The 27,519-nt window shown below is 54.0% G+C and overlaps 8 protein-coding genes across 8 annotated transcripts; 4 read left to right on the top strand and 4 right to left on the bottom strand.

The window, feature by feature from the left end:
- Nucleotides 1–351: 351 nt before the first annotated feature.
- Nucleotides 352–2,777, bottom strand: CORC01_10414 (ion channel protein; the record flags this gene model as incomplete). Its single annotated transcript, XM_022622042.1, has 2 exons — nt 352–2,416; nt 2,500–2,777. 2 exons carry the CDS (start codon nt 2,775–2,777, stop codon nt 352–354), a joined length of 2,343 nt encoding a protein of 780 aa, XP_022471417.1.
- A 1,329-nt stretch (nt 2,778–4,106) lies between these two features.
- Nucleotides 4,107–5,453, top strand: CORC01_10413 (uncharacterized protein; the record flags this gene model as incomplete). Its single annotated transcript, XM_022622041.1, has 1 exon — nt 4,107–5,453. One exon carries the CDS (start codon nt 4,107–4,109, stop codon nt 5,451–5,453), a length of 1,347 nt encoding a protein of 448 aa, XP_022471416.1.
- Nucleotides 5,454–7,127: 1,674 nt separating this feature from the next.
- On the top strand, nt 7,128–7,478 carry CORC01_10412 (uncharacterized protein; the record flags this gene model as incomplete). The annotated part of the gene is made up of 2 exons (XM_022622040.1): nt 7,128–7,186; nt 7,247–7,478. 2 exons carry the CDS (start codon nt 7,128–7,130, stop codon nt 7,476–7,478), a joined length of 291 nt encoding a protein of 96 aa, XP_022471415.1.
- A 775-nt stretch (nt 7,479–8,253) lies between these two features.
- CORC01_10411 (Zn-finger in ubiquitin-hydrolase) lies at nt 8,254–10,475 on the bottom strand (the record flags this gene model as incomplete). Its single annotated transcript, XM_022622039.1, has 2 exons — nt 8,254–9,471; nt 9,525–10,475. The coding sequence occupies 2 exons, from the start codon at nt 10,473–10,475 to the stop codon at nt 8,254–8,256; spliced, it is 2,169 nt and encodes a 722-aa protein (XP_022471414.1).
- Nucleotides 10,476–13,092: 2,617 nt separating this feature from the next.
- Nucleotides 13,093–13,293, top strand: CORC01_10410 (uncharacterized protein; the record flags this gene model as incomplete). Its single annotated transcript, XM_022622038.1, has 1 exon — nt 13,093–13,293. A coding segment is annotated over one exon (201 nt), but the record flags the coding sequence as incomplete, so codon positions are not given.
- Nucleotides 13,294–15,005: 1,712 nt separating this feature from the next.
- CORC01_10409 (uncharacterized protein) lies at nt 15,006–18,061 on the bottom strand (the record flags this gene model as incomplete). Its single annotated transcript, XM_022622037.1, has 2 exons — nt 15,006–15,106; nt 15,163–18,061. The coding sequence occupies 2 exons, from the start codon at nt 18,059–18,061 to the stop codon at nt 15,006–15,008; spliced, it is 3,000 nt and encodes a 999-aa protein (XP_022471412.1).
- A 955-nt stretch (nt 18,062–19,016) lies between these two features.
- Nucleotides 19,017–20,778, bottom strand: CORC01_10408 (uncharacterized protein; the record flags this gene model as incomplete). Its single annotated transcript, XM_022622036.1, has 4 exons — nt 19,017–19,317; nt 19,721–19,844; nt 20,114–20,313; nt 20,687–20,778. 4 exons carry the CDS (start codon nt 20,776–20,778, stop codon nt 19,017–19,019), a joined length of 717 nt encoding a protein of 238 aa, XP_022471411.1.
- A 4,885-nt stretch (nt 20,779–25,663) lies between these two features.
- CORC01_10407 (prenyltransferase and squalene oxidase) lies at nt 25,664–27,441 on the top strand (the record flags this gene model as incomplete). The annotated part of the gene is made up of 5 exons (XM_022622035.1): nt 25,664–26,379; nt 26,456–26,583; nt 26,630–26,747; nt 26,825–27,124; nt 27,189–27,441. The coding sequence occupies 5 exons, from the start codon at nt 25,664–25,666 to the stop codon at nt 27,439–27,441; spliced, it is 1,515 nt and encodes a 504-aa protein (XP_022471410.1).
- Nucleotides 27,442–27,519: the final 78 nt, after the last annotated feature.

The following is a 27,519-nucleotide window of genomic DNA, read 5'->3' as shown; positions in this document are numbered from 1 at the left end:
ATGTATATTTGTATTCTTGAGGAATGTCCTGGGACTACTGGGTACATCCCCACGGTTGGGTGCTGTTTGCTCCCGGGGGATGGATAAAGTTTAATGATACTGATACCCCTTTTGCGAACACGAGATCTCAAAGCGCTCCTAGTATGACCCCTCGTTCGTGACCAAAGGCTCTTTATTCACATGCCTTGATGTGGATGGTGCTGAATTCTTTTGTTGCCTTGTCTGTACGTGGCGCACACATGATGGAGATGTATGTGAGATGTCAAATGTGCTGTGTATTCAAACAAACATGCTGAAAAATGCAAAAGGGAAAGAAAAAAAAAAAGGAGTCAAATGCATCGTACCAGGGTATCACTCGCGAAACAACTCGTCAACCTCCCTCCTCCCCTTGCTCTCATCAGCAAGATCCTGTTCCCTATCTGCCATGCTCTTCCTCTCGAGCTCCTCGCCTCGGACGACGTCGAGCTCGTCCCGCAGCTTCTCAGTGAGCTTCTCCAGGATCCACTCGCACTCCTCCTGGCTGCCCATTAGCGGCGACTGCGACCCGACCCAGGACCACTTGTCTTCGTCCGCGCAGTCCGGCTCCTCTGTCTGCTCCTCATTCTCCTCGTCGACCGTCCCGCCGTTGCGCCTTTTCCTGGACATGGCCGTCGTCGGCTTCTTCTTCTTCTTCTTCTTGGAATGAATGTGCGGGCGCGCCTTGCGGTGGGTGGCGGAGCTGGACTCGTCTTCGCCAATGAGCTTTAGGTACCACGCCCACTCGGCAAAGGAGTAGCGGCGGGCGGGCTTTTCTTTGGCGTGTTGCCGGACGGCGGCGATTTCGGAGATGAGGAGGAAGTGGTAGTCTGCGCGGGAGGCTGGTAGAGCCGAGGTAGGGTCGCGGATGCGGGAGAAGGGGCGGCGGCGGCGAGTGGTGTCGTTGATGTTGTTGTTTTTGGTAGTGATTTGGCGGTCGGGATTTGATGGACGGGCCTGAGAGTCTTTGGGTTCTGGGGAGAATGCTGGAGGAGCGCGGGCGTGGTCGCGGTCCGGGACGGAGGAGTAGGCTTCCATTTCGTCGCTTTCTTCCTCGTTGATGTCGTCGTCGTCGTCTTCGTTTTGGGGTCTGCGGTGGGCGTTTGATAGGAAGCCCGGCGGGAGGGCGTTGTCTTCGTCGTCGTCTTCATCGTCCTCGTCCTCATTGGACGCTTCGTTGGACTCCTCATCGGACTCCTCATCGGTGGGGTGGAAGAGGAAGCCGCAGGTGAGGCGGTGGAGGACGGACTTGAGGTCCTTGCGGAAGCCGCGCTCGCCGGGGAGGATGGTGATGTTGCCGAGCTCGAGCGTGGCGTCGCGGATGGCCTTGACGACGGTGTCTCCCGCGTTGGAGATCATCACCGTCATGGTGGGCAAGGCGAGGAGGGACCAGAAGACGAAGAAGGCCTTGCCCGAGTTGGAGACGGGGGTACGATCGCCGTAGCCGATGGTCGTGAGGGTGACGAAGGCAAAGTAGAAGCCTTCAAAGTAAGACCAGTTCTGGTAGGGCCGCTCGCACTCCTGGAAGATTTTTGCGCCGACGAGCCAGAGAACGAGCCAGGTGGAGAAGGAGATGGACATGGCCATCCAGCGGCGGCGGGTGGAGGCCTGGTGCTGGATCTTGCGCATCAGCTTGAACTCCTCTTCGCGGCGCTCGAGCTCCGTTACGGGTAAAGGGGAAGAGGCAGGGGCGGAGTTTCCGGTGGTCTCCGGGTCGATGGGCTTCAGGATCTCATCCTTGCCCTTGCGGGTCATTGCGCGGAGGAGCTGGCGGCGCTTCTTCTCGACCATGCGGGCGTCGAGCCTGCGGCGGCCGCGCTCGAGGACGAGGCTGCGGATGGAGCCGATGACGAGACCGAGGGAGATGACGCCGACGAGGGCGTAGGGGATGAGGAGGGCGCGGCCGAGGGGCGAGGCGGCGGCGAAGTCGCCGAAGCCGACGGTGAAGAGGGTGACCTGGGCCCAGTAGACGGCGTCGAGGTAGGCCCAGCCCTCGATGTTGGAGAAGACGAGGGCGCCGAGGAGCAGGTAGCAGAGGAAGAGGATGGTCTGGAGCATGAGGGTACGCTGGGCGGTGGTGAGCTGGAAGTCTTTTGCGTAGTGGGCGGTGGCGGCGCCGTAGACGGTGGCGACCATGAGGGAGGCGGTAAGGAAGTAGAGGATGGCGGCGAACATGCCGTAGTAAAAGGCCTGGGAGTAGATGTACTCCTCGGTGGGCTCAATGACGAGGGGCCCCGCGGCGGTGGCGTTGAGAGCGACGAGGCAAATGGCCGACATGTACCAGCCGACGATGGTGATGGGTTGGGCCAGGGAGAAGCGGACGCGGCGGGCCATGTTGAGGAGGAGAAAGATATTTGAGATGATTGCTATGGCGAGCTGGATGGCGTTGACGATGATGAGCCTAGAGATCTCGTTAGCTTCGGTCGGTGAGATGAGTGTTCGCGTATCACGGATGTGAGGCATGGTGAATGAGAAGGGTCTAACCATTTCGGATCCGGCACAAAGGGGGCGGCGGTGATGTCGGTGTTCGGCGGGTAGTGCTGTCGCCAAGGCCGGACGAGGGCGCAGATGCTGAAGGCAGAGGCGACGGGGCCGAGGGTGCCAGCGACCATGGGGAACGCGGAGGAGGCGAACCACCACCGGCTCGGGTCGAGGTGGGCGACATCGTTGGCGAAGCGCTTCTCATTGCTGCGGGGGTTATTTGATTGTTCGAGCTGGCCGATACGCTCGTCAATGTTGTCGCCTAGGTCGGCGTCGTTCATGGCGGCGTAGGGTCAAGCGGCGAGCCACGGAGGAGAAACGAGCGGGTGCGATGTGGTGAATCCGCCGAAGGTGAAGGCATTCCCGGCTAAAAGATAGGTCTGTCCCAAAGAAATACAACGCTAGAGTAGATTCTTATAAAAGATTGATTTTACAGGTCTTGGCTGGATATAACAACTGTGTTGAAGAAGAAGGGTTTCTGGAAATCTCCTTTTTCCCCATCGATGTTGAGATTCGCGAGTATAGACTTCTGAAAGTGCTAGCGTGCTAGCCGGGGTCCCCCAGACGGGCCAGACAGAGGGGGATGAAGGTACTTCGCGATGACGTCTGTTTGGGTTTGCCGAAGAGGGTGTGCACTCGCTACCTGTTTTTTGTCTCGTCTTTATTCCATTCGTACCTACTGATCAGATAAGTGAGACACACCAAAGGACGCTCTACGTAGCCAAGTACAACGGGCGGGAGTTTGTTGTATGGCCTGCTTTAGATCGTCAACAGGGGGCTGGATGATCTCCGTTTCTCGATCCCAGATATCAGAGTTTACGATTCCTCGCTATTGGGAGGTCGGCGATCGCTTGTCCGTGAAGAAATGGTTTGGCCGCCGGTTCCGTCGGAGCCGTTGGAACTTTTTGACGTGGTACCTATCCGCGCTTCTATACACTTGTCTCTCCATTCACGTGTAGTATATGTCCCCCAGATCGCATGTGGCAAACAAGTGGGCGTTGATCATCAGACAGATCAGGTTATCCATGCATGCAGCAGGACGAGCTGATAGTCTTCCTCTGTCTGGACTCGGCGATTCCTTGGCTTCATTTCAGCGGTGGTTGCTCCGGCGCTTGGAGCAGTAAGTAAGGTACGCTACTACACTACTGCGAGAAAGTGGGAGTTGAGGGACCCTTGACCAAGAACCGAAAGCTTAGCAGCGGTGACGTGTGGGGAACGTTTTGCGGCGGTGCAAACTGAAGGCTGGAGAATCGGAGATGGTGGTGTGGAGATGGAATGGCCGCTGGTTGGTCCGAGGGTGGCCCCTTCAACTTTGAAAAAAAAAAAAAAAAAAAAAAACACGAAGGGAGGTCGCGGGGCATGCTCGTGTGGTATGGGGGGGGGGGGGGGGGGGGGGGGGGGGGGGGCGGGGGTGGCCCTTTAAAATTTAAAAAAAAAAAAAAAAAAAAAAACGCGTCCAGGGAATTACCGTTGTCTATTCGTTTAGCTCGTACGGATAATAGTTATTACTCGTAAATACAACACACACTTACATGGAGTGCTGAGCGAACGTCCGACTGAACATGAGTGTTTCAGTAGCCCGCTCTGCTATTGTCTCGTATTCTTAGACGATGAGAAGATGGCCGAGACCCTGGCTGTTGTCTCATCTGCGCCAAAGTCGTGTCTTTCAACGACGGTGCTTCCATCATGACCGCGCGCCTGATGTCGAGTCCATCGACGTGGCTTGTCGCTCCTCGGGGACTATCACACTAGAGTCCGTCTCCTTCTATCCATCAGACTATGGTGTCATTTCTAACGCAACGCACAGCCTGCACAATTTCAACCGTCATCCTGTCACGACCCCGCTGGTCTTGTATATACCGCCCTTCTCACCAACCCCGGGATATCTGGCCGCCGTCCCGGGGTTCCTCACCCCTTACCCAACGGCCGTCATCAACTACCGATGGTCCCCGTCCCCGGTCTCCACCTCTCCGGAATCCGACCACGGCCCCGACTTCAACTTCACCACGCCTCTCACATGGCCCACCCCATTGCACGACGTCCTCACCGGCTACAACTGGATCACAGACAACCTCCTTCCCCTGGGCACCACATCCCGCCGCGACATCTACGTGTACAGCTCACACGCCGGCGCCAGCATCGCCGCCTCCCTAGCCCTCACCGAGTCCCACCACCACGAGCGCATGGCCGTCCGCGGACTGGTAGCCTGGAACGGCATCTACAACTGGTCCATGTTCCTCCCGGACCACAAGGTCAACAAGCCCTCCACCCCGCGCAGCAAGAAGCTCCCGCCGCGGCCCGAGGACGGCTCAGCACTGCATGCGCTGCAAATGAGGATGCCCGACCTGTTCCGCGCGCCCGTGGACCTCCTCGACCCGTTTGCGAGCCCCAGCTTCTTCTTCCAGACGGCCGGCATGAACGCGCCGTCGAGCTTCGTGCAGGCGGCAGCCGTGTCGTCGCTTCTGGAACGGCTCTCCTCCGTCACGTCGGACGTGAAGCCGGCCGATATCCTGGGCGTCGCGGAAGGGCTATTTCCGGCGCCGAGGCGGAGCGCGCTTGTGTTTCCACCGAGAAAGTCGACGCTCAAGCTGCCTTCGGTTTTGTTACTTCATGACACTCCAACGGAGCCAGTGGCGAAACGTAAGACGACGACGAGGAAACGCAGCATGGCGTCGTCCATGGCTAGTGAACTTGCTTCCAGGACGGCGGCGAGGAAGCGAAAGGTGGCTGGGCACACTTTTGAAGCCCAGGCGACGGAGCTGGCGGGGTTGATGAGGCGGAGCTTGGAGAAGCTGGAGTTCAAGTCGAGGATGGAGTGGGATGAGGAGTTTGATGAGGTCGCCGAGGCCGAAAGGCGGGTGGCTGTCGTTGAGGTTGGCGAGAATGAAGGGCTTGAGCTTGGTGAGCGCGGGCAGGATGCTATTGCGGAGTGGTTGGAGGACAGGATACGTTTGTGATACCCGTCGATTCTCCCCTTTTGTTTATCGGATGCTGCTGGTTCTGGTCAGCCTTATCGTCATGTGCTCTTCTTTCCGCAAAGGTTTGCATGGACATTGTAGGAGACATGTGTATGAGGCAGTAAGGTACTGAGGTAAGGTAGCCAGGGTGTTCACTCTGGTTTCCCGGTAGCTTGATAGGTCTATACGGGAGACCATAGACAACCGGGTCACATGGTAGGAAGGTGCCTTGGGTCGACCGACTGGCGCACCTTCCTGCCCTTGGGAAGGAGCAAGTTCACCTGCCCCCGCCCAACCCGGTTGTCTTTCATCCCAACCCAATTCACCACCATCCAGACCCCTTTGAGGCGCTACAACTCTGATTGCTTTCACCAGGTGAGATCCCGTTGAGGCCAAGTGGTCTAACGGTATCTCAGGAAGAGAGAAAAGCAAATATCTCGATCGGGCTCTCTCTGGTTAACTCGCGAGACGCGCAAGTTCGAGCGCCGGGATCGAACTTGGGCGTGTACTTTTTTTGCATTTTTTTAGTAATTCCTATTTTTTGTCGTATTTTGTAGATTAGGATCATTGCTTTATTTTTGTTTTGCTTCAAGTGAATGGTGGTTTTGGCCGTGATTTTGGCATACTGAGTGAGTATTATTGATGGTGTTCGGGATCGTGAATATCTTCCTAATCAAGGTATTGCGGTACTAAGGATGGTTAGCCCACCCCCACCAAAGGAGAAGCGGGTGACTTCCTCAGGCAGCTAGTTCGGTGTTGATACAATCAATCCATGAATACTCGGCATATATACTGTCAACACACGTGAACCTCAATGCCATGTGGGTATGCTATACCCCGGATGCAGCATATCCTTGATGAGACTCGCTACTAACTCCAGCTTTTATTTCTCCTTTCACTGGTATGGTGCAGTCCCATGGCGCTCAATATGAAGCAAATACTTGAGCTTTACTTGCTAATGTCGATGGACTTATGATTCCTCATTAACACGACGTTGGATTGTTGAGCATACCCGCAAAGACTGTCAACAGCCCTTGCACTGGATGAACTGGGACCAGTGATTATGATAACATCATATCTGTCATATAACAAGTTCATCATCACGTAGTTGGCAATAAAGGTCGAACCATCTCTATGCGCAATGGAATGGCAGGGGCCGGGTCGGAGTTGATGCGATGACCTGCAACTATGGGGCTTCAGCCGTCTGCTCATCATCACAGATTCCCTACCGGCAGTTCGTCACAACCTGCCATGATTAACATGCCAGACCTAGAGCTCCAGCAGCTGGGGGAGCCGGTTCCTCCAGATAGGTCGATACCGTTGCATCTGAGGCTCCTGAGGCTTGCGACTATCTATGTTTTTGAGTACGTTTTTGACTTATTTTATTTAGAGACAGTAAACAGTGAAGTAATTACTAACACAACCCCCCTTTGCATTTCTAGAATGTATCATATTAATTTTGAGCCCCGAATCAGTACGCTATGCCATAGCCATGTCCTCACGATACTGCGTAAGATTTGGGGGACAGCAACAACAATAGCATCCGCACATATTGCCATTACCAGAGATGATCATGACTTAGGTGACATAGCTTACACCAGGTCTGCCGACTCGTCACCAAGGCTTTTGCAATTCTTTAGCTGATGAAGGGGGAACAGTCTCTGGTGTTTTGAAATGGTTGGGGGCGGTGTACTCTTCATCGTGTGGCGTCACCTGTCCAGGCTGCCCAACGTGTAAGTGCCCATTCCCGCTCGAGCGATATAGGAATTTACAGGTACATCTGTTCGATGCAGTTATTCCCTTTTCTCCATCATATTTTGCTACGCGAATCGAGCCACATTACTAAAAGGGCCGGGGCTGGTCGTCGACCGGATCATTCCGGGGCTCCCTCTTATTGTCGTCTCAGGTGCCTTCCTCGCCTCCCTCTTCCTAAGCATATGGAAGAACGAGACTAGCACACAGATTCTGGACGTAGAGCATGGAGACCAGTCTCCCTGGGGCGCGGTTGCTTCTTGTCTGGTCTAGGCCGGTTGAGAGCTGGATAGGGATGCAGGAGCGGAAAAGGCGGTAGAGAATTTTCAGGATCGCTGTTATAATTATGTTTTGGTACACAACGTTCAGTCAATCTAGTCTATTTGACGAGAAAACATTACCTGACCATGCCGTTCGGGTCACTGACCTTCCTCAATCTCTCTTTTTCCCTCCGTGACCAGAATTTTACCTGCCCGGACATCCGCCTTCAGATTTTATCTTCAATGATCAGTACCGATTTGTATTCCAACCAAACCGTTTAATACTCCTCGGGTTTATATCCTCCTACGCTGTCATCAAATCGTGGACCGAAAACCACCATCGCCATCTCTATTCAAGCCTTTCATTCCAACTTAAATCGGTACCTAGGTAGCAAACATCGGTGACAAATCACCAAGACGATACTTCGTTTTTTCTACCTCGTCTTCACCGCGAGCAGTAGCAGTCTTCCGAGCTGCAGACACGTCGAGAAAATAGCGGCAGCAGAGTCTAGGCATTCGTCTCTCTCTTGACAAACCACTCTAAACATTGATAACTTGCATGATGTAAGGCCCAGGCAGACCGACAGACCCTCGGTGAGACGTGTAGACAAGGCCAAACATCACAAGCCTCAATAGATACATAGGTTTTCACGGACATCTCGCAAGTAGAGGGAATAAGCATTGAGAGAACGAACCGCTCCAATACTAAATATCGCTTGTAAGCAAGGCATCAAACTGCCAGCCTCCTCCCATGAACGCCGGTCCCAATAAACTATCTCCTGGCACCCTTACTTCTTCGCTCTCCGCTTCCCCTTCTTTTCAGGAACGCTTAAATTCCCTTCCGCAACTTCTCCGGCCTCGATCTCGCCCGCCTTCTCCATCTGCTGCAGCTTTTCCTGTCCCGATATGAACATGGCCATATCCCTATTCGTCTCCTGCAGCTCCGCAATCTGCTCCTTGTACGCCGCCTCGCCCTTCCTCAGGGCCTCGACCTCGGCTTTGTTGTGCTCCACGCGCTTCATGAGCCCCTGGGTGACTTGCTTCTCTTCCTGTAGGGCTTTGCCCATGTTGCGGGCGAGTTCCTGGGCCTTTGTGGCTTTTGTACGGTCGCGTTCCGCGTCGCGCTCGAGTGATGGTATGACTTGCGTCTGGAGGCGTTTGAGTTCCGCCTTGAGAGTCGCATTTTCTTCTAGGGCCGTAGTAGCTTGCGCCGATGCAGACTCGGCTGTCGCGGCTGCCTTGGAAGCCTTGTCCGCTACTTTGCTGATCATCTCCTCAAAGTAAACCCGTTGTGACTCGAGCTGGCTAGTGAGGAGATGAGTATATTCTAGACCAATGTTGTCTATCTTGGCGCGGGGAACAGTATCCTCGTAGTCACCTCCCGGTCCATGGTGATGTCCGTTGCTGCCTGGGAGCTCAACGACCTTACCGTCGCCCTTGTCACGGATCAAACGATGTACCCACGTATCCCCAGCATAATCCCACACATGTTGCGTCTCCAATTCCAGCGAGAAGCTATGTGCCGTCTCCTTCCAATGATCCTTGGCATGGCCGCCCTTGTAGCGACCACATCCGACATTTCCACAGATGAGGCAGATCCATAGGTCGTCTGTCGAATCGCATACACTGCACAGATTTGACACCGACGAGCCGAAGGGCTGGGTATATGGGTTTGACGGGTCGTATGCGGTTTCGGGGTTCGTGTGTCGGCAGACTGGACAACCTGATCCTTTCCAATTTTGCAGGCAGGTGCAATGGAAGACATGCTGGCAGGGAATCGTCATTAGACCTGTTGTATCGTCCATGCGCTCGAGACACACAGGACAAGTAGGTAGTTCGATAAGATTCGGTGTCGGCGGAGGGAAAGGCTTCAAACTGCTCGAGGCGGCGACGGAAGAAGAGGACGGTGTAAACGGATCGTGGTTAAGGTCGGGAAACGTCCTGTTTTCTCTAGTTGATGTCTCAAAAGTGATCGATTTGACGAAGACAACATGGCAAACTTGGGCCTGTGAAAGAGTCAGTAACGCGGCTGTGTCCGGGATTGCTCTCGACGACTCACCTCCATACTGTTGAAGACCTTTCCGTCAAACTCTCTCTGCCAATCTCGCGCCCTCTCGGTGTTTCTAAACTTCAGTAGCACCAGATATCGATTCATCCGGGCCGTCATAACCATTCGCCAGTGACTGATGTCGTTCCTCCATTTCTCCCCGACGTACCCAATGAAATCCCCTGGGCTGAGATAACTGGGGACCGCGGGTATGCAAAGCGTTGTACAGTCTTCCGCCTTAACACCGTCTTCTTCCGACGGCGGCATGCCCAAACCAGGTGTCTCCTCCTCTTCGCGGTAAAAATGTACGACTCCCCAGCCTACTTCCGTGCTCTTTGTCTCGAGCGGGACATACTTCGCCTTTGTGGAGATCCCGGTGCCTCCAAATGTTGGACCGACGCCCAGGTCTGCTGCAGAGCTCGCTGCCTCGGCCGCCATTGGGTATGTATGCCCGTCGCTCCCTGAATCAATGTCGATGCTCTCGATTCTGACTTGACCAAAGCGCCAGTCTCTGACTGCCGTCTCTGGTCGGATCGCTGCCGAAGAAGGCGGAGGTGGGAAACTCCGCGTACGAGCTCTCCACTGCCTCTCAGTTATCCTTTCGATATTACTGCCACTGTCTTCTTTGACCGGGGCTCTGGAAGGTCCGCAGTCAATAAGGCTTGCGTTGGCAATGTTTGCCTGTGCCCGATGCGAGCTCGATCGGTAGGTAGTAGCGGGATACGGTGGCTCGAACGCTTGTAGTGGTGAAGGTTGTGGTCGGTAGCTTGTACTTGGCCTCTTCGAACTTTTCCTGGAATGTGCCGGAAGTTCGGCGAAGATGTTGGCGCCCTTCGGCGGAAGCCACACCTCTTTACTGGGAGCTGCTGCCTGCTCTTTCCCTTTGGTTCCCTTGGTGTCGTCAAGTGCGGGACTTGGAGTGGGATAAAGCTCGAACTTGAGGTGGTAGAAGAAGGTCCGCATAGCACTTCTCAGCCTCGCAAGCTGCTGTGAGACGATGCTGTTTGACTTCAGGTGTGTGAGAATGCTTCGGCGGCTGGAAGAAAAGATGTCAAACTATGGAGGCAATAGAAAGTGAATTTCCAGTTGTTTCCAGGACTTCCGTGGGCTGTTCATGTCGCGACGCAACACGCAGAGGCAGGCAGAATGATTGTGTAATGTGGAGGATTGAGGTGATTCGTATGCGAGGTTCCAGCAGCTGTGAGGACACCCCACTGCCCCGCCGCTGCGGAACTGGTTCCATAAGGTACGTCACTGATAAGCCACCAATGGTCCAACCGATAACTCAAGGTTGGCAGTGGCATGACAATCACCGAAACTTAGGTACTTTTCCATGAGCATGTCACTCACAAGGGCAAAAAACGTGATTTGAGACTTCAATCAAGTCTAGTATTGGCGCTTTCTTGAGCGCAAGAGTGCCTAGCTAATTCCTAGGAATGTGTGAAGATATCGTTCAGAACCATTGTCCCGCCATAATCGTAATCCATTAACGCCATGCCTCGCCCGAGGCAACTTCCGCTATACGAAGCCAACGCTTACTGGCCACCACGCAAGCGGAGGACAAGGTGAAGCGTAGATTCCTTCTGAATGTTGTAATCGCTCAAGGTGCGGCCGTCTTCCAATTGCTTGCCAGCGAAAATGAGACGCTGCTGGTCAGGTGGGATGCCCTCCTTGTCCTGAATCTTGGACTTCACGTTGTCAATCGTGTCGGAAGACTCGACTTCTAACGTGATTGTCTTTCCGGTCAATGTCTTGACGAAGATCTGCATACCACCGCGGAGGCGAAGGACGAGATGCAGGGTAGACTCCTTCTGAATGTTATAATCCGACAGGGTGCGACCATCCTCGAGCTGCTTTCCAGCAAAGATCAAACGCTGCTGGTCGGGAGGGATGCCCTCCTTGTCTTGGATCTTCGACTTGACATTGTCAATGGTGTCTGAAGATTCGACCTCGAGCGTAATCGTCTTGCCTGTCAGAGTCTTGACGAAGATTTGCATACCGCCACGGAGACGGAGAACCAAGTGGAGCGTAGACTCCTTCTGAATGTTGTAGTCGGACAGAGTGCGACCGTCCTCAAGTTGCTTGCCGGCGAAGATAAGACGCTGCTGGTCAGGGGGAATGCCCTCCTTGTCCTGAATCTTCGACTTCACATTGTCGATGGTATCAGAAGACTCAACCTCAAGGGTGATGGTCTTGCCGGTGAGGGTCTTGACGACTGTGTACCTCATTAGCGCCTATTTAATTCCAGGGAGGCGTGATGGAGTGACTTACAGATCTGCATACCACCACGAAGGCGGAGAACCAAGTGAAGGGTAGACTCCTTCTGAATATTGTAGTCGGAAAGGGTTCGGCCGTCCTCAAGCTGCTTGCCAGCGAAGATAAGACGCTGTTGGTCTGGGGGGATGCCTTCCTTGTCCTGAATCTTGGACTTGACGTTGTCAATAGTATCGGAGGATTCGACCTCAAGAGTGATGGTCTTGCCGGTGACTGGGGGAGGCGGTGTTAGTTATTGACAGGGACGGATTCTTGGATGTCTAGACAACTTACGGGTCTTCACGAAGATCTGCATGATGGCGACTTCGTTGGGTACTGATGCGTGGTGTTGATTGGTATTCCTGGATGCAGTTACTCGTGATCGAGTTGTTGATGGTGGGAAATTCGACGAGCGACAGCGGGTAGTAGTGGATGTGATGGGAAGAAAAGGAAGAGGAATGGAAGAAGAGGTGAAGTGGCTTAAATACCGGAGGTCAACAAGGTGTCAGAGGTCCAGTTGGGAGGTGACTGACTGACCGCGGAAGGCAAGGAAGTAGGCCTTGATTGGGGGGCGCAAGTGTGAGAAAGTGGGGCAAGTTATGCAGTGAGTGACTTGTCTGGGGGAATGGCGAATGATTCATCAGCAACTGCGCAAGTGCCACAAGGCGCTAAAGTAGGCAGGAGCAGGCCGGAACCCTCCAGAACCAGGTGGGGTTTTCTGAGGAAGGTGTTGGTGTACATTGGTTTCTATGTGGCAAACAGAGCAGAAAAAAGTAGAGGTACCTTGGTTTTCCGTCTTCCTTATCGCCGGCTTCTGACCACGAACCTGGGAAGGCGGCTCGAACCCAGAGTGCTGTGCCTGATGTCTCAGTTGCGCTAGACGGTTGGCCACTCGCCGCCGCCGCTTCTTTGATCAGATGGTCTCGTTCATGCCGCCCCTGCGCAGTAGTCCCAAGGCCAAAATACAGACAAAAAAGAACAAAGCAACGCTGCCATCTTGCACATCTGCTTTCTTCTTCAAGATTTCGACATTTGTGCCTTCGGTGGTGCCGCATTTGAAGAGGAAACACTGCACGGTTTCGATACCGCTAGTCCCTCGGAGAGTCTTGAGAATGTCACTGATGAACTGATGGGTCACCGGAGGCCCACTATCTACGGTATCCTGGTAGCTGCTCCGCCTCTTCCCGGGCGTAATTGCTCTTTTGCTTACAGTTTACCAAGTCCAACGAGAGCAATGATTACCGCCGACAACAAACAATGCGGCTGAAGAATCGCCGAGCGCATTCTCAGGAATGTCTGTCTCTCCCACGATGCTAGCTGCCGATAGACTTCATTTTTCCATATTGAAGTCAAGCGGGCTGGCAAGGCTGGCTTCGGTTTGACACAGCACACTGGAATTCGTCGTGTCTCACCTGCACCTGACGGATTCCACAGACACCCGGACACCAACCAAAGGAAAGCTAAAAAGCGTAAAAGAGCAAACAGGGTCAGAAACAAGTCCGACCCGGCCGTGACTGTCTGTCACTGACAAAACAAGCGCCCCACCCGCCACTGGGATACCTTAGTACACTTTTGACTCTGGAGTGCTTGACCACTCGCTCTGAAGCAAGCGGCAATGAGCATGAGAATCGCCACCTCCAGAGCCTCTTGGTCCATCTTTTCCCGTTCGAATGGCTCGCTTGCTAATCCCATCGCCCCCGTCCAAAGCTTTTCTCAACCTCATCCTCATCCGTAAGTCAAGCTCATTCGACCTACCTGTCAGGCTGCACAATGCCTTCATTGAGTTATACCCTGCGAATTGAATGTCGCTGAATACTCACCCTCATCCACGAATCACCCAACATGGCCAAACACTAAACTGCGGAGAAGGACCGGCGAGACCGGGGTGGCAGGTGAAATGAGCCGACGTCATCCCAAAGGCCACCCCAACCTCTCCCGACCCTGATTTTTCGAACCGCCGCCCGAACCAGACAAACAGAAACCACTTTGGCCAAAGAAGAGTTCTATCTCGTTTCGGCGGTTTTTTGACAAACATTCAATCATGAAACGTCGCCTTTCACTGAAAACAAATCACGCCGACCTCCGTCTCGTACCCAAAGTCCAGCTCCGAAGCAACGCTTTCGTCAGCCGAGGAATGAAGCGATGGCGATATCGGTCTTCATCGCTCAGGCCTTATCGCGACATCCGTTCACGCGCTCCCGAAAGGCCCTGTTTTGCCTGCACGAGCGAGACTCGCGTGGCATCGCCCCCCTCCCTGCCCGGAGGTGTTCAGTTCGGCCACGTTGGCTGCCCTTTTTCTGCACCGGACCACAAACACCACCACCACCACCGTACGTATCCTTGCCTTCCAGCCACTCTTCTCATTGGCTTGGCCTCAATCGTACCAAAGCTTGCCCTTTGACCCCATTTGCTGCGATAAGGCCTTCTTCCCCTCATTGACCCTGCTTAAGCCCATCCCGCAGAGGTTCGTGCCCCAATTTGGACCACGCTGCTCGAGTCTGAGGTGGCACTTGGGTGGTTCACCAGGTGGTGGGCTGCACGCCACGGCTTGCATGCTGCCTCATGTGACCCTCATGTTCCCTTGAAATACGTTGATATCAGCCTCATCTGGGATAGAAGGTTTCATATTTTGTCACGATCTGAAAGGTGCATCTGAACTCATGGCGAAGGGCGCGAAACAAACAATCTCGACATATCGATTTTTGCCCAAGGTAACTACAACAGCGTAATGCCTATATCGGCCAATGTGCCTCTCCAATTCTTGCCTGAAGGTTTTTGCAATGGGCCCTTCCAACGCCCCAAATCCAATGCATATCATAATCGTCTATGCTTGCTATGCTCTGTCATTTGCCTGTCGTGCCGGCATGATCGTCTCCATGAACGTCCTTGGCGCATGTCGCGTCTCTCTTTGCCGCCGCGCAGCCCTTCTCGCCTGCGCTCGACTCCAGACCACCAACCCCAAAAGCTTCGAGTCATACATTCGTAATTTGAATCATGATAAAAGGTCGTAACACATCGCGATGAATCGTCGTGGTGGGGAGGTGACCAGCCGAAAAGAAGTGAAGTGAAGAGGTGGTGTAGAGATCTTGTGTGTGTGTGTGTGTGGTGTCTCGTTCAACGCCGTCGCTGTGACTCGAAATAACAAAAGAAATGCCAATCCAATGCCCACCCGGGGGCTTTTTTAAATCATAATCTCAAGAAGGAAACATATGGCAGAAATAATAATAGCACAGTAGACAATCAGTTGGCGCGGATCACGAGCTTTGATAAGAACTTATTCGACAAGCAGTCAAAGTCGTTGCGGTCAAAGCTAGCCTCGGGGCGAGTACGCAGGTATGCCTCTATTGGGGCTATTAGCGCTCTCCAGATATGATGTATTGGATAATTGGTAACTTACCGTGCTTGATGACATGTTGACGGACTTCAGTCATGGCCTCGCAGACAGCGACGTTGTTGTTCAGGAGGTGTCCGTGCTTCGCGGTGTCCCAGTCCATAAAGGCAGGGAGTTTCTGAGAGATGGCGTGGAAGAGGCCAACAATGACACCGACGGGGGTGGTCTCCATGTCGTTACAGAACTTGTTGACGGCAGCTGGGTCGGGTACGCGGTAGTGGCAGTCGAACTGCATCTCCTCCCAGACGGCGAGGAGGATGGAAGCCAACATGAAGATGGTGGGCCAGTTCTTGAGACGTTCACCGCTGTAAACGCTCGAGTAGAGGGCGGACAACTCCTCGAGGATCTCCTTCTGGAGCTCACGCCACATGTCGGCCATGGCACACTTGATCTGGAAGTTGATCATGACGGGGGCAACGGTCTTGCCATAGTACTTGGAGTCCTCATCATCGATCTGGCCGTCGAGCTGAACATCCTCGCCCTGGCTCTCAACCATGGTGATGTGCAGTGTGAGGTTGTAGGCAAGGACGAGCTTCAAAGCCTTGCGGATGACAGGCATGCGCTCCTTTACATAATAGCGGTGAGCGGTCTTCAGGATCTCGGTGATGAACGGAGTACCCTCGAAGTGGTCCTCAATGAAATCTTCAAAGCCTCCGTCAATGTGCTTGTCGAGGTAGTCAGACAAGGCCTCAACGGAAACGCCCTTGGCACCAACATCGAGCCTCTCGGTGCGAATGTCAAAGTCAATGGGCTCCTGGTCGGTCAAACAGGACTCAACCCAATCAACCTGGAAGCAGCTCTCGTCGGCCACGTAGACCTCGCGGACGTAAACGGGGAGGGCAAAGCCATAGCCGTGAGTGATCCACATGACAGTCTCGTTCTGAGCAAAGCCCTTGACGTTGTAAACTGAGACACCGCGGCCAAGGTGGCGCTCATAGTCGGCCTTCCAGTCCTTCATGAAATAGCCAATGTCCTTGATATCGATGCGCGTGCAGGGAACCTGCCATAAGCGGGCATGAGACGGCTGACAGCCAGCACAAGGCTCGCCCTTGTCACAGGTCTTCTTCAAGAACTTGCAACGCAGGCAGGCACGAAGCTTTCTAATCTCACTGGCCTGCTTACGCTGCTCAGGCAGGAGAGGACCCTTTCTGCGACCAACCTTCTTAACCTCTGAGCCATCCTTTTTGCCAGTGGAAGTGCGGCGGATGACGGCCTTGGTGGCCTTGCCGGTGACGGGGCTGCGCCTCTGACCCGAGTTCCTCCTGGCGGTGGTGAGAATGGGGGGAGAGGTAGCGCCGGAGCCGCTGGCGGGAGTCGGCCGGGTCGGTGTGGTTGTCTTGATGGGCATGGGCGCAACGGCAGCTGCAGGGCTGACTGTGTCATGGTTGTGAACATGGGCATGAACGTGGGCCTGAGCGTGGCTATGAGTATGAGTGTGGTTGTGGTTGTCTCCGAAGCAATTGCGGTGCGATCCGGCATCGACGTATCCATCAGACTCGGGGGAGAAGGGAGAGATGGGGAATGGGGCAATCTCCTCATAGCTGCCGAGCTCAAATGAATTGGCACCGTCCGACGAGTCTGAATTGGTTCTCAAGTGTAGTGTCTGGCTGGGGTTGAAGATTGCCGCATTGGGTTGCGCCTGTTGGAAGTGGTCGAATCCTGCTCCGGAGCCTTGCTCAACCACCATTGACCACCCCTCTCCATTGCCAGAGCTCGGCAGGGACAGGACCTCGAGGAAGGTACCCGTCGGCGAATTGCTGCCGATGCTATGAGACAGGCCGTCGATTTGCAACGCCGAGGCAGCAGCCTGGATGTCGTGCCAGCTCTCCATTCCCATGCTCCAATTCATAGCCGGAACAGTGTCGTCCATGGGTGGCATGGAGTTGAAGGCCGACGCGAGTTGAAAGTTTGCGGCTTGCAGCGCCTGGGTCGTGGCCGGGAGAAAGTCGATGGGGTTTGTCTGAAAGCCCGGGGCATAGGGGTTGTATGTTACGGGCATGTAGGCATCGGAGACATATTGAGAGTAATCGGGCAATCCATGGGGTGTCTGCTGTTGCTGATGCTGATGTTGTTGCAAAGCCCAGTCGGTCAATGAGTTGACGGGTTGCTGGTATGGTGAATGATGCGAGTGCTGGCTCAGAGGTGAGGAGCTATGTGAGGGCGAGTGGGCTTGCTGGTCCTCGGGGGGACTCGAGGCTGCGACATTCGAGGCCATATCCAAAGGAATGGGCCAGATCCTCGGAGCGGGCATGTTCGTAACGCTCTGGGGGCTGTTCTGGGATGAGGGGATTTGCGAGGCGTAGGAAAACCGGTCCCGCTGGTCGAAGGAGGAGAGGTCCAAGAGGGCGTCGCCTCCACTCGTATCGAAGTTGACATTCATGTTGGGTATGATCAGTCGTGGAAAAAGGACCAACAACGGATAGGTGTAAGTCGAGGAAGGGGAGTTGGAGCAGAGATATGGCCTTTTTCCCCAGGACACCGCTCTTTCGTCGGGGTGATGGTGAAGTGGATGAGGGGAGCAAAAGACCTTCTTCGCTGCGGCGACAAAGGTTTGGGGGGGGAGGACGAGGTGGGTAGAGAGGGATTCTGGTGGTGAGAAGGGCGAAGGACTTGGTCGGGGGCCCCAAAAGCGGGCATGCGTGGGTGAAGAGGAACGACGACGAGCCCGAGAAAGAAGCGGTGAGAGATGCAGTTGAACCTCCAGCCCCGGCCGGGAGCAGGAGCCAATGAACGGGGCCGCTGCTCCTTCTGCAGCTGCACGAGTGTGGAGCGGAGACGACCGGGGGGTGTCGCTCCAAGTTGCGCCAGTGGAAGGAGGGTTGGTGGAGGGTGGAAAAGTGTGGGAAGGAAAGGACGACGCTGATTCTGTACTTTGGACGGGAGACTGGACCGACCATTGGATCATTGGACCCATCATCCATGGAAGTGGGGGGGCGGGTGCTCACGAGGACCACTTTGTAACTCGAGCCCGGCCAATCACCCCAGCCGCCTCCGTGTGGGTGAGACTGTACATCATCCTGCTCGACACTGTATTTTGTAGGCCCGGCTAAATGTTAGACTTAGCGGGTGAGAAATAGTGAAATGGGGGCATCATGGGGGGGATGAGCGGCTGTAAAACATGTCGCTACACACCCTTTTCTGGCTGGAGCCGCCTCTGGCTGCCCCCATCATATCAGCACAGCAGACCCTGTCCATGGCGAATGGCTGGAAATCGATACCTACCACCTTTCCTCACTGGACGGCGCAAAAAGCGAGACGTGATGGCAGCTCTGGCCGGTACGTACCTTACCATCTTGGGTTCCCTGGGCAAGCCTGGGTCCAGTGTCTTTTTGGACGGGACTTGGATGGAAGTTGGAGCTGCCATCCATGATCCAAGCCATCCGCAGCCTCCAACGGTACGTACTGGAGCCTCTATGGATACGTATCGCATCCACCCTGAGAGCGTTAATGGAAACGTTCTTTTCCGCCTTTGGCGACATCTCTGAACCCGCCCTCCGCCTCGCCTCACCTCACCTCACCTCGCTCCAGTCTGCCTTTAAGTGTCCTCCACTTTCACGATGTCCCACCTGCCACCACGTAACGTACACTACACAGGCAGGTACCAAAGTCACTTTTGCTCTCCAAGACCAGCCATGCCACCCATATTCCAAGGCCCGCATCGGGTTCATTCACTCACTCGTTGTGGCTTCTTGCCTTTCTCTTCTCTGTCGTTGGCACACCCACCATCTCTTCGTCATCTCTGGCGCTACGGATATCATGGTCATACCTGACAGGATGCCCACATTCCAGAGCTCTCCTCGTGCCTGCAGCACACAGGCCGATGAGGTGATAGTTTAAAACACGATGTTCCGGATGATGACTTAGTGCAGTCCCAGGGTCATCTTTCTCTTCGGATAATTCCTCAACAGCGTCAAACGCGATTGACCCCAAAACTGCGTCGAGCCCTCCCGAACTGATACCAGGGCAGAGAGCTCGACCAAGAACCAGAGCTGGCTGGCCATCAGCGCCTCCAGGGCCCAGGCAGGCAAGCAGGCAGGCAAGCAAGCCAGGCAAACAGGCTCGCATAGGTGCACCTCGCACAGAGCTTGAGCTGCCGGCGACGACGCATCTCGCCTCTCGCTTGACGCTGCTGCAGCCGCCACCACCGGCCGCTTGTAGCGTCTATCACCAAGCATGTCCGGCATCAGCCATTGATTCCTCCTTCGACCCAGACAAGATAGGACGAGACTGGACAAGGACATCCCCATCAGTCATCGCCCGTGCACAGTTACACACAGCGGGCTGCCCCGAGGTATTCGTCCGTTCTAGCAACACTAGGAGCAACGGAGGCACGGAGGCCACGGACGTTGGCCGGCTGCTGGCCAAGGCTCCATTGATCAGCATTCGACCGTGCTCCCGTCCTCCCACATTCACAGTGGCATCACCTGTGTGGCTTGTACCGTGTACGGAAACAGAAAATGGCTGATGCGTCAAGGACGGCGCACGCTACACAGTGTAATGGGAGTCGACAAGACAAAGGATAACGCCCACAGCTCTCTGACACTCTGGGAAACGATCAGCTCACGGCATTGGATCGGCTACTGTCAACTGACAACGGACAACTCTATCTGCACCTCGCGTCAACGGCACGTTGGCCCTCTCTTCGGCCCTCCTCTGCGTATTGCTGTCTTCTTCCAGGGTCCTGTCCGCTGTATCGCCATGCACCTATGAGTGGGATGATCTTCTACCCGGCCAACCGACGAAACGATGGACTACCATTATTGCCGCCTTGTTTCTACAAGCGGCAACGCCGAACAAACAATTCCAAGGTGGAAGCTGCCCACTGATAGCCTCGGTCGATAAAACTCAATCAGCCTTCGGCCGCGATGAAAACCTGTCTTTCTTGACCCTTACCATGATGCCAAGTCCGCAGTAGCTGGGGTAGAGTCAGGGCAGGGCCACCACTCTCACCACTGACCAGACACTTCGGAGTTTTCAAGCCGCCCCCTACCACCGCCGTCCGAGCCCCACGAGCCAGGACCAGAGCAGCCATTGACAAGTCGCCTGTTGGATCGCAAGTTGCCGTAGATCTGCCATGGTACATTAGCAAACGCAAGGATGAAAATCTTCTCGTACGGGCTCCAGTCGATAACGGATCCAGTGCCCACACGCCTGCAGCTAGCGTGATACTCTATGCGAGTAGCTTGACGGCGAGAACAGACTATTCGTAGGTACGTTACGGCGTCGCTCTCATGCTTGGAGAGATGCTGGGCTGCTGGCAGCAGTCGGCTCAATAACCCGAACGCTCTATCTCAGATTCGCAGACCAGACGAGGTGACGAGGAGCCCCCCTCGCCTGATAGACTGCATCTTCGCCATAGGCCCCGCTACAGCCTGCAGATAGACAGAGCCACCATTGGCAATGGCCGACTACGCCTGGCCCTGGCCTGCGGCGTGCCTGGGCTTCTGGCGGCGGAACGACCTGATGTTCCCGATGCTCCTCTCCCCACAAGCGTGGAGACAACCTGCGTCCGGATTGTCTTCTTGCAGACCCCGCCATCAGTGGGCCCTGAGCCTCGAGGGGCTCTCCTGCAATATCGTTGGCTGTGTCGACATTCCGAGGCTCGAAGTTGCCCTGGGCCATCTGTACTTTGGATGGGTGTTTAATGTCGTCGATGCCGATTGCGTAGACAAGGCCGGGCTGCGGTGCGCGATACTGCTATGTCACGGTCGACGGGTCATACGGCATAGTGGAGAATATCTCGCGGGAATAGTTTCTTCCTGGCGGATCGCTGAATCGTGTACCAATGGTCCGACGGTCTGCTGTCACGGATGATACGCTCCCGGTGGTTGGTTGAAGTGTCCAACCAAAGCACAAGGTGGATTGCGGAGTGCCTGTGCAAAGACCATTGCGAGGCTTCAGCAGATCTCCCTCCTCTAGCTCGAACAATAAGGAGGGGCAATGGGTACACAGCCCTCAATCTGTCAAACGAACCAGTTGCAGACAACGAAACAAGTCGCAGTACAGGGTCCAGGCATGTTCATCGAGGAGCCGAGCTTGACGCGGTACGGCCAGCGGCCAGCAGCAACTTAATAAAACGACTAGTTATTCCCCACCCGTATCACGGACAATGTCTGGAGGTACGTCGCGATATCGAAAGGTTGCTATGAATCAAGGTATATCCCGACTCCGAAAGGCAACCCATTATCTCCTGCCTCGACCAAGCGATCAACGTCGCAAGCGGGAGACTTTCTTAGCCCGTCTTTGCCGCGAACGCACGTCTCTCTAAATGCCTTTGCCTGCAAATAAGGCACATCAGATCTGCGTCAGTTCCCCGATCGATGTCGCTTGTTCCCAGCACACCCGTTCACAGCCATGGCCAGACCCTGCACACGCCATTTTCCTCTATCAATAGACACCTGAGTCCAGACATCTCAGTCAATAGTTGGTCTGACAAGTCCACTCCGAAAGGCACCGTCTTTGATGGCGATTTATGCCACTTGCCTCTTCTCGGATACCTGCATCCATGGCATTAAGTATCGCACATCATCTTGCATACTATACTTCTGACCTACCATGTTTCTCCAGTCATGAGTCTCGTCAACGGATTGCCGCAATCCATGATGCAGCCGGACCCCATACGGACCGAAAATTGGCTGAGTTTCTAGGGAATCCAGATTACGAGTGGTATGAAGCAAATGTCCGCCGAAGCCGACGTTGTACGAAGCTTTGAGTTTGATGCTACAGGGCCGTTTGTCTCGTTTGATATGCGAACCTCGTGCCAGAGTGAATCATTCCCATTTCAACAGACCAGCCAAATTCGACCGGCGGCGAACGAAGCAGCAAAGGCCAACGAATCGTCCGACAGCAATGCAGGCGAGAGTCATTTTCCCCACGATCATTGGTGCAGCTCTAGGGGAACCGGCAAGGGGCTGCTCAGGCACATTGTGTCTCCCCGCCATCTCCCATGCCTGTTGTGCGGCAAAAGAAACCTGCTGCAAGCCATACCCTGGATTTCGAATGTGCGGTGTGAGATTCTCATCTGAATAAAAAGGCCTTGGTAGGCCCGTCAACCAATCACGCAACCTCTTCTGTCGGCCGTTGGGGGATTCGCCCGAGGACTTTCTAGTCCTACTGTCTTCCTTGCATTACGTGATGCAAGTAATGCTTCTGGACTGTTAGGGGCGACAGGAGGCTAGTCGAGACTCGTGGCTGTCATTCCGAGGCATTGGCTCGGGAAGAGCTGATTAAGACTTCTCGATAACCAGCTAATCAGGCTGAACAGTTTTGCTTCGCTTAGTTGTTTAGGACTCAACTTGTTGCATAAGAAGGCCAAATGCGAGATGGCCACCAGCAATTGAATGCAGATGGGGCCAATTGAGGGTCGCTGACCCCTCCTCGACCCCTCTTCCGTCGGCGCGGGGCACGGGAGCTTCTCTCACACCCTGTCCAATTCACAACAGTAATTTATCTCTCTGACAACCAACATGATGGACTGACGACAATGCCATTTTGCACAGGAATCTTAGCGGGGAGTTTTCAATGTCTTACATCGGCATCGAACAGCGTTCCTACCCAGCTCTAGTCACCGGATGGCCTAAAGCTATCACGGCGCCATCCGCCTCTAGTGAAGGTGCTCTGATCTCTCAAGATCTTGACCGCTTGTTACCCCCCAATAGCGTGGCCCAAGCTGCGCAACCAAGTAGCCATGTTGAAGGGATTCAGGAGTGCCACCATTCCATTCAGTAACGACGAAAATACCTAGTGTGGTGGGTTTGAAAGGGATTGCAAGGTCCATTCTCCGTGCTGCTGGAATGCTGTTGAAGATGTTTGCATTGCTTTCCTTCAGGTTTGACACATGAATGTCTGCTCCTCGGCCATGCAGGGACGCACGGCGCTGCGCTGGCTCCAATGGTATCCCAGGCAATATTGACCGCTCCCTCTTACACTATGCGGAAAAACTTGTATGCCGCAGGTGTGTGAGTGGGCAGCTGTACTAGTCACACCACAAAGACAGCTATTTGCTGCTCATGATAAATGAATTGACTCGAGATTTTCCACCTTTTGCGTTGTCCTGAAGCTCAAGAAATGTGGGTTGCGTCATACTCAAAGGAGCTACACGCTTCCCATCTGTTCCAAGACTAATAAGTCGGAAGACGGCGATCTGGGCATCCAAGAAATGTTGGTTAGGCTTGGATGAGTCAGCGTCGTGAGTGACCGGTTGCCCTTACGGACCCGGATAGCCCTCGAGGCCGACATAGACTTGATTGTACGACCTAAGCTGCAGACGTCATGTTCAAGACGGCATAGTTGACGTGAGTCACTAATCCGAGTTGATATGAGTAGCTATAACTCTACCAATCCAGAGGTTCTAGTTTCTTGCAATGACTAGACTATAATACTATTATTGCCTGTAACTTTTCTGATTGTCATTGAAGGCATCTTATTCCCCATCAGCGAGTCTTGGGCTCAGTTTGGATTCCAGGAGTCAAGGAAACTTGGCTTGTAGTTTAGCACCGTGGAACCGATGCCGTCTATATCATTTGGATCACTGGATTTGAGACAATTCGTACCATTAGTATGATTCGAAATGCTTTCAAGTGGGTAGCCTGGTTTCGATCCTTTACTGATAGGACACATCTCATCCTCGTTTGATCTGAGCTGAGCCGGCCCCGTCTGGTTCGGGAAGAGCGGCTCCCCAATGCTCCAGCTCTACATTCTCAATTGATGGGCATCATCCGGGCTGGATTTTTTGAAAAGTGCTCTGTCAAGCACCTTTTTAGATTTTGAAACAGCTAGAATCTCGTGTATAAATAGACATTGTTGTCGGATTTAAGGTTGGGGGTAAGGTGAATACAGTTTCCTGGCCCGAGCGGGCGATGGGACGGAGTAGAGTTACCGCTCTGCAGTCGTCTGTCCGTTTTGAGGAAACTCTATCCTGGTTTGATGGAAGTTCGCCACCTGCTCTGAGTTCGATTTCTTAATCTATGAGGTTTGATGTTGATCAAGACAACTCCGGTCCAACGATCGTCGATTTCATCGTACTTTGCTCGATGGATGGCGTTGAGGGTTGGGTTTTGCTGCTCTGGGTGACCTGAAAGATTTGAAGAATGCCCCTCATTCAATTATTTATAATCACATCATTCTATTGAGTGAGTTGATGTAAGTCTCAATGTTGACGGTAAGATGCTCGCGGTTTCTATTCATTGCCATTGATACTTGGTGCATTCCTTACCCATGACTATCGAGAGACGGTCAATTACGTCGAGAGCAGTTCCAATTGCGAAGACTGCTAAAATTATTGCCGAGGAATCATTCCAAACACCGTTGAGCTCTCTATTGCGTGATCCAGAGTCTTGCAATGTCGAGAATAATCATACTACTTAATGGCACAACATTGATATAGATAGCGTCTCTGTTTTAGTCGTTCGAGGTCACTATTGGCTTCCATGCAGGCAGGCTAAGTAACATCCAAAATTGGACACTATAATTTGGTAGCATGACTCTTTGCAACTCAATTTCTTCACGTATTCTACACCTGGGGTGAGGCCCGTCAGGTATACATCGTGGGCTTCCTCGCGGCCGATGAACTCACCGCACAGCCGCGAGTGTGCCGTCTTCTCAACTTGTGACTAAGTACGGTGATTATCAAGATACTCAACCCAGTTTTGCTTGATAGAAACGCTTCGGAACCTTAACCCAAATCAAAGATGGAAATGTGCGTGACGGGAATGAGAAGTGGAGGCTATTAGCTAACTCAAATGCCATCTCTGAAATGGCAAAAGCTGATTGTGAAGACCATAACCCCGAGAAAGCTTCGGTATGGTTTCTCGTATCCTGAAATCCTCCTGACTAGTGAGATTCTTCTAGAAACAGGCGTGTTACTGGGGAACAAATAAGTCGCCGTGTTTTAGAAACGTTTCTATGCTCCTTCGACTTCTTCGTCCTAGACGCTCAGACACTGGAGGAGACTAGTGTCTATGAGAAATTCAAAACAGATGAGGAGAAAACATCCAAATGATGAGCAACAGTCTCTGTGTGTCTCGGTTCTGAAGCCCTATGTGGGAGTCACACAATTGAGGGGGGGTAGCGGCGTGTTGATGGTCAATAGCATAAGAAGTCTTCCGAGACACTTGATGATGGCTCAACGCGGTTTGTCTTCATGTTTCGGTGTTTCTTGTTCCAAAAGGCAGTTTACAATTCTGTCAGGTTTAGTCTCCAAGGACTGTCGTTGAAGATTGACATCGTGATGTGACGTATAATGGTGGTGAGTATGATGATTACTAATCGGCATGGAGAAGAATAACCAATCAAATAACAAAGACCCCACTTTAATGAACTTCTGCTCACAGGTGCATAATGGCAGGTGGGAGGGGCCTATTTCGCCCATCAACACTGCCCAAAGCGAATATATCGTGAGCTCAGACTCCCTTTCGGCCTAGAGAGACGTCAAAGCTTAGCGATCTCACCGGGTAATGGGAGCTCTCTTTCCCGACGTCTCAAAGTTTTCTCGTTCCGCAATCTGTCCATGAGTGAGATGAGACCCCGCATCAAACCACTCAAGCGCCGTACCAAAGTCACCTTCATCAAGCGCGCAGCAAATATGGCTGCATCGGCCCAGACCGGGTCGCCGCAACACTCCGACAGCGACATGGATGAGGAATTCATCGACGACACGAGTGATCTAGGAATCGAGCCGAACGGGGTCGTGCCAGAACTTTTCACGGCGTCTCCACCTGTGCGTGATGCGCTCCCGACGGCCACATCATCGATCCAGGCCGAAACGGTGCGGGAGTGTGTCCCGCTGCTGGCTGCTACGGACAGCGACATTGATTACAACGCTCACGGAGTACCTTCACTACTTCGTGATAACCATGTCAAATTTCTACAGAAGCAGCTTGGGAGATTCCCGGCCCCGTATGTGGCGGCCGACGCGAGTCGGCCCTGGTTCCTGTACTGGTCTCTCAACGCCCTGGCCTTGCTCGGCTACGACACAGCAGTGTACCGGGAGGACCTGATAAAGACAGTGCGCACAATGCAGAACCCGTCCGGTGGTATCGGGGGCGGTCACGGACAGGACTCCCATCTCGCCACAACCTACGCAGTCGTTCTCGCCCTTGCCATTGTCGGCGGTGAGGATGCATACGAGGCGATAGATAGGAAAGCCATGTGGAAATGGCTCTGCTCTCTCAAGCAACCCAGTGGCGGGATTCAGATGGCCCTGGGCGGAGAAGTAGATGTCAGGTGTGTTGATACCAACCCCCCTCCATCGTTCTCTCCCACTCTCTGGGCTTGCGACATCTTTCTGACAGGCCTCTAGGGGAGCCTACTGTGCAACCGTAATTGTAACCCTCTTAGACCTGCCTCTGGACCTTTCAACCGACTCTCCGGCCTGGACGCCTGAGCGACCCACGCTCTTCACTGGATTGGCGGATTATGTACGTAGATGTAAGTCATGCCTTAGCCCGGTTGCCTCGCCGTCGCTCACCAATAGGCCAAACGTTTGAGGGTGGAATATCGGGAAAGCCGGATGGTGAAGCGCATGGAGCCTACGCTTTCTGCGCTTTGGGCTGCCTCTCGATTCTGGATACTCCGCATCGCATCATCCCCAAGTACGTATTCCGCCGCGGTCGTCCACTGAGGGGTTGACATGAAAGCAGCGCATACTGACTGCTTCGCCCGATGACAGGTACCTCGACGTGCCACGACTCATCTCTTGGCTCTCGTCACGGCAGTACGCTCCGGAGGGTGGCTTCAGTGGCCGCACAAACAAGCTCGTCGACGGCTGCTACAGCCATTGGGTTGGTGGGTGTTGGCCCTTGATCGACGCTGTGCTGAAGGGCGCGATCGAACTCGAGGATCAATCAACCGAGGCGCACTCTGCTCCCCACGAGGGCAGTCTTTACAGCCGAGAAGGGTTGATTCGATACATATTGTGTTGCGGTCAAGACCGGTCCAAACGTGGCGGTCTCCGCGACAAGCCCAGCAGGTGAGATGGCGATAATGATAGAAGCTTCCTCATCTGGATGGTTCGTCGCTGACTCGAATGATAGGCCGTCGGATGCGTACCACACTTGCTACGTCCTCTCAGGACTGAGCTCTGCGCAGCACCAGTGGGATCTCACATATTTCAACGAAGATGAGACGATCCTATCGGAGCCGAAGTGGGTGGCGTCGCCTTGTGCCGAAGGAACACAGGTATTCAACGAGGAGGACCGCGTCGGGACGATCCACCCCGTCTACACCATCCCCCAAGAGAGCGTCGACGACATGAAGGCGTATTTTGCGTCGAAACAGGGATTATAGCCCGCCACCAGGCCGCTTGAAGGCGACCGCCCCCCCTATGTATATGGAGGAGGAACGTCGGAATCCCGCGTCACGTGG

Source organism: Colletotrichum orchidophilum (genome assembly GCF_001831195.1).
Source record: "Colletotrichum orchidophilum strain IMI 309357 chromosome Unknown Scaffold_103.1, whole genome shotgun sequence".
NCBI lineage: Eukaryota > Fungi > Ascomycota > Sordariomycetes > Glomerellales > Glomerellaceae > Colletotrichum > Colletotrichum orchidophilum.
This window is presented reverse-complemented; position numbering and strand designations above follow the sequence as displayed.